The 10,985-nt window shown below is 38.9% G+C and overlaps 1 protein-coding gene across 1 annotated transcript in view; it reads left to right on the forward strand.

The window, feature by feature from the left end:
* The first annotated feature begins 9,731 nt into the window (after positions 1-9,731).
* The window catches only part of zgc:154055 (uncharacterized protein LOC556036 homolog), a 41,505-nt gene continuing 40,251 nt past the window's right edge, over positions 9,732-10,985 (forward strand). Inside the window, exon 1 of the mRNA XM_051869076.1 lies at positions 9,732-9,831. Within this exon, the coding sequence (XP_051725036.1) occupies positions 9,796-9,831 (36 nt within the window). The 5' untranslated portion in view covers positions 9,732-9,795. The remainder of the gene's footprint in view (positions 9,832-10,985) is intronic.

Below are 10,985 nucleotides of genomic sequence, written 5' to 3' on the forward strand. Positions count from 1 at the left end.
CCAAATGACATGATCAGAGTTTAATCTGAGAACTTTAGACAGTCTGAACTTGTATGTTGCGGCCAGATGCGATATTTCGTGTTCATGTGAAACTATTCAAGTGGCACAGGGTCACTGACACCCTTAAAAACCTATAGTAAACAGCTTCTCACACACCTCACAAATCACGTTGGCTAAAGTGAAAAATATGTTAAGTTCCAGGACAGACAGTTTTCATCAAACAATACGGTTTCTCAAAGGCAACTAAGAAATGACGGTAAAAATGTATGTATTTTGTGGCCCAAAGCTCACTCACACTTTTTATCTATCAACAAGTCAGCGCGACTGCACCAACTGGGCCTACAGCCAACGTGAGTCTTTGCAACTGTTGTATAACAGAATGTCTCCATCTTCTGCTGATGTTGAGGAATTGCAGGGAGAATCTATTACAATCTAGCATCAGAATCAGTCAGATATAATTTATTAGGCTATTCTAAAACCAACAGTAGGCCAGTAAGTGGGTTTTCAAACAGGGCCCCGGCCGGAGTATTTTTTACTTATTTTTTACGAGCAGACACACCTCCCGCCGCTCGCGCACAGTCGATTAATGGTATTTTATATTTGCCAGATGCCGGTAGCCTAAGTTTTATAACATCGTACTTTAACATCGAGAGGTGGACACAGTTTTGTAGAGGATTACCTTATAACATTTGCTTAAGACAGAGACCCCCCAGCAAGCAATTTTATGTCTAAAAGACGTCTAATAGCCGTCAAAACACAGCCCTGACGTCTAGGCTAAAACGAGGCAAAATTTGGGCTGTCAGTGAAAAGACGTCTAACCATAACCCAAGAGTAGACTAGTCATCAATTAGACCGCTATTAAACGACTACATATTTATGTCTAATAGACAGTGAATACGGGTCTAGGCTAAAACAAGGCTGAATTTGGGCTGTCAGTGAAAATTTAATAGACGTCTAACCGCAGCCCAAGAATAGACTAGTCATCAAATATACAGCTAATGAATGACTACATATATACATGTTATAGACAACAAAATGTCTAAAGGATTCTTTTCACTTAAATATAACAGGTTCTCATAAATGACAATCCATTCAAACAAATTAAATATAAAGGTTTTATTTAGAAAAAGAACTCAAGATAATACAAAATTAAAAAAAATAATAAATAAAATTTTTACAAATACAATAGAATATATATATATATATATGAAATATTTTACAACTTTACAAAAAAGGACAAAAAAAGGAATAAAAAAGGTTAACAATGTTTTTTGGTTTATAAATCAATCTGATTAATTGTTGGTTTTATTTCCATAGCATTCTTAACTCAAACTCTGTTGCCGCTGGAAAGTTCATCTGCATGAGAAAAGCATTGTTGACATAAGGGAGTCATTCTCTTTTGTTTGCATGCACACTAGGGCTGGGCAATACAGTTTTAGGAATATATGGATATATTTTTCAAAGCAATATAGATTGAGACCATATCATTTATATCAATATAGCCTGATGTCACATTAAAAGAATTTATTCAACCAGTTCTTAAAAAAAAAAAAAAAAAAAAAAAGATAAACATTGTGTATCACCATTCAGCCTAAAAACAGAGATAAGCTGTCTGGTCAATGACCACCCCCCTTCATACTGAATTTTGACATAATATAATACCCTAAAATATAATACAATTTAAGGTGGTTAACAGTTGCAGACAAAGACTGACATTTAAAAAAATGACCAGTAAAGGAAATCTTTTTTTAAATTTCTGATTTGCGTCATGAAAGTACATTTCTGATCTTTTGCTACATTATGAACCATCCAAACCTCTTAGGTCATCTGGGGCAGGTCTACTTTCTATCCCTAGAGTCAAAACTATGATGAATAGATTTTTTTTTTATCTGGAACAATCTCCCAGAAAACTGCAGGTCTGTTGCAACTAGGGCTGTAGTCAAGACCACCTTTGTCGAGTCCAAGACAAGTCCAAGTCCAGAACTAGTCGAGACCGAGTCGAGACCGAGTCCGAGTTCAAAAAGGTTAGAGTCCAAGTCAAGTCCAAGTCCAAAGAGGTTTAAGTCCAAGTCCAAAGAGGTTCCAGTCCAAGTCAAGTTCGTGTCCAAATGAGACAGTCAAGACAGAGACAGAAAAAAAAGAATCCTCTTCAAGACCACGTACATAACTATTGATAATTTATGTGTTGCGAGAGACAGCATATCTTCTATTCTAAGATAATCATTTGCATTATTATTTGTAATGATCAAAAAGCATGTGCAGAGTAGCAACACTGTAGGATCAAATAAGGCCATTTTATTTACTTTAGGTATAGCAATTTCACTAAAGTGCAACTTCACATTTTCAGTCTTTTTTATTATAGTGTAACAATCACATTTTGGGCTACAATGGAAAATGTAAAAAAAATAACAAGCAACACAGGTGTCACTAAAAAAAAAATGACATGTTCCCATTTTTGAACTTATTACTTGCCCTAAAGAATCCATAGTAGGCCTACAAAGTAACTAAAACAATAAACCAGTGGGGTTTTTTGCAATGACGATGACAAATAAACTAATAATTAAGTGTGCATATTAGCTGTCTGCTTGTTTTTAAATTCACTTCAGCTGTGGTTCCCAAACATTTTACAGTCACGTACCCCCTGAGGCATTTAACATTCTTCTGCACTGCCCTCTCTTCCACTTAGACTGCTGCAGTCACACCTTTTCCATTAAGGGACAATATTTTCCCCCTTAAACTGATTGTGCATTTAAAGTGCTTTTTTTTTTACCTTTATAAATACCTTTATAAAATAAATAATGTTTTTAAATTAAAAATGTCCAAAAGAGAGATAAACGATGTTAAAACGAGTGATACTTTTAAATATTAAACTAAAACCACCAGTAGGTGGCGGTAAGTCATGACAGACAGCAGCAAGAATATTGGATGTATTTGACCTTTTAATCGCAGTAAGTCACTCATTTTGGTACTTGTGACTCTGTTTGACTTCTGTCTCTGTTTGAGACTAAGCGTGGCTTTGTTCGCTCCACTAAAATAGATCAGTGGTGCGCGCGCTTTTGGTGTGAGACGAGTGAGAGAGAGGAGGCGCCCGTGCGGGTGTGTGTCACTTCACCGTAGGAGAGAAGAGAGCAAGAACGCGCGGCTGACGTTATTGCCTGTGCGGCGCCGCTGGTAACAACGGATCTGCTCGGAATTGGAAAGAAGTGAGACTAACCTGCTGGACTCGGTCGAGACCAACTAGAACTTTTGGCGAGACCAATGACCAAGTCCGAGACAAGTCCGAGTGCAAATGCCAACGAGTCCGAGACAAGTCTGAGACAACAGAAAAACGTCTCGAGTCCGGACTCGAGTAAAACAGCACTAGTTGCAACTGTTAATTCTTTTAAATCAAGGCTAAAGACTTTACTATTTGCCACTGCCTTTTATTAATTGGAATAATTATTAATTTATTACACTGCGCTGTAACTTTTACTCTCCTGTTTTTTCTTGTTTTTATTTTATTTAGCTCTTTTAAAGCGTTTTCAAATGTCTTCTTATATTGTCTTTTTATATTGACCTATGTTGCTGTTATGTTTTATGTAAAGCACTTTGAATTGCCTTGTTGTTAAAATGTGCTAAACAAAATAAACTTGCCTTGCCAAATCCAAAACTCATATTTTCATATCATAATTATCTAAAGATTAAAAAAATATATGTGGCTTTCATGTTTAATCCCTTGTATTTAGATAGAGAGTTTAAGGGCACAAGGAAACACTATACAGTACACGCATGTTAATCTAAACAACATGTTTTACTCCGAGTCTGCACTGTTACCCGATAAAATGTCACGGTTCCTACACATGATAACAAATAATGTAGGCTATAAATAATGAACACATGTCAAAATGAAAAACACATACTTACAAGACCAAAAGAAGAAATGAATTTGCTTTAACGTTTGCTGTTGTTTGCTCTCCGACAGTGGTTAGGCTTGTTTGAGATGAGCAAAATCTCCGAAGAACCGATCAACGGTGATCACCGCAAGATGCATGCCGGTTAGAAATGTGTCCGAGGGTGGGCCGCCTTGCTCTGATCTCATGCCGACGTGTGTCGAAAACCTCTCGCGAGGGCAAGGCGAACGTGTCGGATTCTGCAGTCGAGCGCAGTTGCTCTCCACCGACCAAAAGCACGATGGTAAACGACTTGCTGACGAAACAACTTAATGCTCATTGGTTTAAACAACCGTGATGTATTGATCTATTTTAAAATGTTTGATTTTAATACTCTAATATCATGATTTTATGTGTATAAATTATGTGTGAATATTCCCAAACTCTCTGACAGTGCGATCTCTCTATGGGTTATGTGATTGTTGTCATATTTATAAAAATATATAAAAACATGTCTGTAATTAAAATAAAAATGATTGATACACATGCCTTTCGAATGGAAATAAATAACAAGTACTTTGTGTGTCTTGTTCATTATATTTATTTTCATATAAAAGCAACAGAACTTAAATTACATCCAGTTTATCAGCAACAAAGCGCACGAGTGTGAATCCCGCGATATCCACCTTTGATCTTGTAGGTTCTGGTCCACTACGAGAACAGAGAACTGTCTGTCTTGCCTGTGCTTTTTTCACTACTCCCCTCACTGCAGCCGTTTACACAGAGTTGGCTCAACAATGACTGTGTTCCCCACAGAAACAGCTGTTGACTCAGGAAGCTGAGCCTAAGCAAGATGCTCATGGTGTGGTTCTAGAGTTATTTTCTCCTTCAACTTAGCTGTGCCCACCTTATCAGGCATGTCTTCTCCTTTCCATTGTTCTTCATTCAAAAGTAGAGACAGGAATTGGTTACATTCAACACCATCAGAGTTAGCTGGGTTTGACACAAGTCTCCAGTATCCGTCAGTTTCCTTAATTTTTTGAATCAGTCACTTGATAGCATTGCTACCCAGGATCAAATCGTCGGTCTGACCTAGAACGATTAAAACTAGAACAACCATCTTACAGGCATAAACTGAGACTTCAAGTTCATACATCACTTTAGGGGTAACGCGTTGTCCGCCACAGCCAATTATGACAACATCGTTGGCAGGGAGCTTTTGTAAATCGGGCTTGTGCTATATAATAAGCAACGTTCAGCATCTTCACTTAACGTGCACGCCATGGAGCCGCTGTCAACCATAGCTTCCAGTTGAAGGTCGCCCGATGCTGTCTCAGGTGTGTAAAACAGACTATCATTTCTCTGTACTCTGTGCATGTTCTGAAAAATGACAGTTTTTCCTGCAGGCTCAACAGAATTAGAAAGACTATAAACTGAGGTAGGATCATTCATACAACACTGGCTGGGACTGGGAGGAATATTCTCATGATCTACACTGTCCTCCCTTGAGCGTAGATCTTCTAGTTTCCCAGCCCTTGAGAAGACGGAGTGGTCAGAAGCACTGGAAGCACTACTTTTTGTCACGACAATGTGTGAGGCCAGAATGATCAGGGCTCGAACAGACAGTGCATGGCAGGTCATTGAGTCCTTTTATTCGAGGTAGACTTACATTGGGCTTTGAGCGTCGACTTGGCTCTTTGCTGGTGGACTCCTTTAACAGGACTTTTTCCAACAGGCTCATGACTCGCTCTAACGCAGAAGCTTCTAAAGACTTAGACTGCTGGACATCAGAAGTAGACGGAACTTGTGTCAACTGTATGTGTTGGGCTGAATCTGGTGACTATGCTATCAGCAATTTGCTGACCGACTTGGCTGATTATGTCTATCATTGCAGTGATTACATTTGGAGACTGTGTGTTTGGGAATGGGGTAGACGAAAACACACCTTGTTGCTCTTCTGAAGCATCTGATTCATGACTAGTGGACGGGCCCGTCACAAACTAATGGATCTGAATTGGAAGCATGACTGTCTACAAGCACATTTGCATCACTCTGAACATCGGGCTCACTGAACTGTAATGACTTTGGTACTTTCAATAGACCCCATCCTCTACCTTTACTTCCACATACTGGAGTGTTACAGTCATCAAAACCACTCATAGTGCATTTCAGTACACATAAACAATGAATAATATAGATAGAGGAAAAACTAGAAAGTGTTGTTGAAAAACTGTCCTTTGTAAATGACTCTGATTCTCAAATTCTTCAAAGGCAGTCACTCAGTGAATAAAAAAAATGAATAAAGTTTCTCGTCTTCTTTTAAAAAATGATTGTGTCCACCTGACTCCAGTGAAAACTTTAAGATGAACCCTCGGCCGCTTCAGATATCATCTTGATTGAAGAAACAACGAGTCACGGCACCAATGTAACCCCTCTACCCAGGTCCTACTCGCCCTGCTCTGTGCGGGCCTCCAACCTGGGTCTCTGGCGTGGGAGTCGGACACTCTAACGAGGAGGCTAAAGGCTGCAACCCCTAGCCTCGGTCGCTAGGGCATCTCTTGAGATCAGAGGAGTGAGGTTTACTTGCACAGCAACTATTAGCTGGCCTCTGTTACACTCACCCCCCTAAACCTCACTCCCATCCAGGTCACGGCACCAATGTGACTGTGTGTGTGTGTTGGATGGAATAATTCAGGCTGAGATCAGGTGGATGGTCACTCAAAGTTGCTTTACTCGGGCCTGGGACAAGACAAGACTGGGACAAACAGCACCAAAAGGCTGATCAGCATACAGTGCATCGATGTTGCATGAGAAGTAAGATATGCAACTCTGCTGATTACATTTTCTCAAAGTGATCGTGAACATACAGTGGACAATTCTAAATAAAACATACATTAAATAAAATAAAATAAAACACTAATACAGACAATTTTTGTATAAATGAAATGAGGAGAGAAGAACGCAGCCTTAAAACGGCGCAGTTACACAGGACAGCACGTGCGAAAGGATAGAAGCACGTGTGCTAATAGCTAACACTCAGCTGGGGCTAATATTATTTTTAACACAGAACATGACAAAACTGAATAAAACACATACCTGGGACAAACAGCACCAAAAGGCTGATCAGAATGCAGTGCATCGATGTTGCGTCTTAAATGAAATAAACAGAAGTTCAGAGTTCACAAGCAGGCCAATTAACACACTCTTCATCTTATCGTCACAAATAACACATGTTTGACTCGACTAACACAACTAGGAGCTGACAGACAAAATAAGTAAAATTGTGTGTAGTTTAAAGTTCAAAAACTTCAGCTTCGGATGAGCGCGCACACAAATCTTCTTACAGCGCACGCGAGTTCTCTTTCGCGTCTTGCTCTTGAATGTTTAAATTAGCAAGGCTTAAATGAGTTTAGTTTAAACACAGATAGCAACGTGTGCTATTCAGGTCTCACCTGCGCTCACGCGCTATCAACACCAGGGTCATGCGGCGTAAATGACTGGACATTAGAGCATACGGGACTCGCATTGAACAAAGTTTACAAAGAGTGACTGTTTTGTCCACGCTTTTTGATTATCGTTGTTGTAACGTTTTGGGAAGCCAGAATGTTTTCATCGACTGAAACATACATTATCTGAACACTGTCTGTCTGTTTTCCACGTTGCTACTTTAAACAAACCACTTTAGCCTATAGATGTGTCGTCGTTCAAGATGGACCGCGGTGCAAGTGCGTGCCGAACCGTAAGTGGAGAACGGTACCGTTCGATTTTTTTTACCGAGAACCGTTGCACCCCTATATATATATATATATATATATATGTGTGTATATATATATATATATATAATATCTATGATTGTGTGACAGCAAAAATAATAGGCCTATGCTGTTTCAAATGTTTACTTGCATTTGATGGTATATCATGCATCCCACAAGCTTTGTGGGCAAAAATTACTTAACACTATTTTGGCTACACTCATTGCTGGTCTGAATCAGGGCTATAGCCAAGCCATAAAAAATAGACTATAGATTGCCTCGATTTCGCCGGGTGGACTAAAAGCAGACTGCACATAGCCTATCCAATTCAGAGCTAAATCGTGACTACAGATAGACCATGTCATGAAATGACACTTAAATCTTGTAGATATCATTGACATTGCAAACATGATGGGATATCAACCACCTCTTGCACTTCCTGTCCAAAAACTACAATAAATCAGGATTGACTAAAGGTGGGCTACAAATAGCCGGTCTGACTACAAGCTAAATCTTGGCTACGCACAGCCTACACATAGAACATGCCAAAGATATGAAATCAAACACCTTGTAATCACTGTTGACTTCGCTTACATGATAGAATATCATACATCTCACAAGTTATTTTGGCAAAAACGACATGTAACCAAATGAAAGATTATTTTGGCTAAAAGTGGGTTACTCATAGCCGGATTATATCGGGTCTATAGTTAACAGAGACGGTGAAATGATGGCTATTGCTTGCTGGGCCGGAGTGGTGGCTTGCCCACCAGCTCTCTAGATTCAGCGTGAGAGCTACCAGAAAATGAAATGGAGTTGTCGGAGCACATCAAGACGGCTAATGTTGAAGATGTTATCCTGAGAAGACCTTTCCATCCAGCGCTCAGAGGAACCCTATGCGTTACCAGCCACCACCTTCTGTTTTCAGACAGTAAGGATGAAGCTTCCTGGCAACTTCTCATTCTCATTGATGCCATTGAGAAAAGGTAGAGAGACAGCTGTTCTCATCAGCTGGAGTTTAATTATTCTCTGCTGGGGCAGAAAACCCATCATAAACCAGCCTAAATTGGTTTGCTGGTATTTCAGTTTCGTTTTGTTGGTGTAACCAAATATATTTAAGTTGATTCATTTATGTTAAGTAATATTTATTGTTCAGTGTTACCGTATCACACTTTTGTTTCAGCAGCATTTTTGCATGTATGTAGCTTATTGTTGATCAATGCTGAAACATGTTCAGAAAAACAATATGCCTTTCCTTTGTAAATGCATAATTCATATTCTCATTAATTTGTCCATCTACTCTTTGAATCACATTTGGTTCATAATTACACCAGATAAGCTTAGAAAATTGTTTGTGTCTGATCCCTGAAGTGACCTGCTTCTGTAATATTAAACTCTAATTCTCTCTTTCTCTAATATAACCCATCACTTTTCCTGTGTATCAGTGTCAAAAATCTTTTCGAATACCCCAGGTACACTTCTAAAGCAGGCCCTATGTTTGATGTGTGGACTGTTGCTCATTGAACCTGCCTTTTTATTCTGATCTGGGATCTGCCGTTAATTTATACAGTAGTGTTAAGAAATGAGGAGAGCAGTGGCAGTGGGAAGCATCTCATTTCAGTGTAAGAAGGCAACTTCTAAAATGAGCTGCGCTGGCAATGTGTTCTTAGCTTATGGCAGGAAGGAGAACAATGAGCATTTTGCAAGATCTTTTCTGCTTTGCAATGAGCATTTATGTAAAAGATCATATCACTATCATATCACTCTGACATACTTTTTGTGTTTTGAATACAGGCAAAGCAGCAATATTCATGTACATGATATGCAATATATATTTATGTTTGTAATCTAATGTCCAAATATGGAAATACAACGAGAGGGACTGTTAGTTTACGTTCTATTAAAGTTTTGTTTAGAGCTCAGTCATACCTCTCAATTGATCTCACTGTCTCTCTGCTAGCCTTACGCACATGGCTTGTTTTTGCTTCCTGCTTCTGTCTCTACTGAGGCCCCAATAGGGATGATTGTATTGAATTTGAGAATGTGAGCAAGGCGTGTTCTTAAAAATGTGTGTGGGGGTGTTTGTATGTGTCTAAAACAGGACTATGGGATCCTCTTGTAGTATCACCATTAAATGTAAGGACCTGCTTGTTCTTCAGTTGGAAATTCCTGGAATGGAGGAATGTCTGAACATAGCCAGTTCTATAGAGGTACTAAATATAGTTAAAACTAGTCGCACTTGCGACAAGGATTAATATTAATATTGCTCAGTTTTAGGAATGCTCTACACTGCTGGGTTTTAAATTTTTTTACAATTGTTTCAACCTAAAATTGGGTCAAATATGGACAAACCCAACCATCGGGTTAAAATTTTAATTAAAAAATTTAACCCAATGGTTGGGTTGTCCATTTTTGACCAAAATTTTGGTTGAAACAACCAAAAAAAAAAAAAAAAAAAAAAAAAAAATATTACTAAGGTATGTACCAGTGTTAAGTATACCCTCGGTTGTTCATTGTGTGATGTCATGTAAAAACAGTGAACCTATCAGGACCGGAGTGTCATGGTATAAAATTGGAGGGCTTTGGTTACCTGGGATGCGTTGTCATCCGTACTGCCCCTTTACAGGAGTTCGCCATTTATGAATGGAATGATGTTTGGTGTGCCGTCCCTGCTTCATGCTGCTGTGCGTAGACTGCCCCCAGTTTCAGTTTGTCGACGAACAACTAGCTGCACGTTATGATCAGCAACCACGCATAGTACCGCGCTGTGAACATCTCTTGGTTGATTTACATGCCCAAGGGTTTCATCGCTGTATTATGCGACGGAATGCACGTCTAAATTTCAGTTTTTCTTTGTTACAAAGTGTGACTGATTGATTGGAATATATTTAGTTTTTGTCTTTTTTTGTCAACTGTTTATTTGAGGCTGGTCAATACCAGCTAATTATTGGTGTTGTTGTTTTATTTCCTTTTGTATTTTATAGAAAAAGGGGAGGAGTTTGGCCCTTCGTTTAATGGTGTCCACATTGAGTGCCGTGCTTCATAGGTTGGAGTGATTTGGTTTATGGTTAAGTGTGGTGTGAGAATTGAGGGTTATGGCAGGCCATCTCCCTCCTTTAAACTTGCTTTATTTTATTGTGTTTATGCATATTGTAGCTTTTGTAAAGTGTCTTTCTTTTGTTGTTTGTTGTTTTTGTGACCTGTGAATATTGAGCCCTTGTGAGATAATGTGACCGTTTTTAACTTTTGTACACTTTAATAAAGTTGCCCCATCTTTGTAATCCTTTGCCTATATCTCTACCCACCTTTTGGTAACAAACTTGTGTTGCTGTATTAAATTATTTCTGTGGGTATAAAACCCCGG

This window comes from Ctenopharyngodon idella, chromosome 17 (assembly GCF_019924925.1).
Source record: "Ctenopharyngodon idella isolate HZGC_01 chromosome 17, HZGC01, whole genome shotgun sequence".
NCBI classification, from domain to species: Eukaryota; Metazoa; Chordata; class Actinopteri; order Cypriniformes; family Xenocyprididae; genus Ctenopharyngodon; species Ctenopharyngodon idella.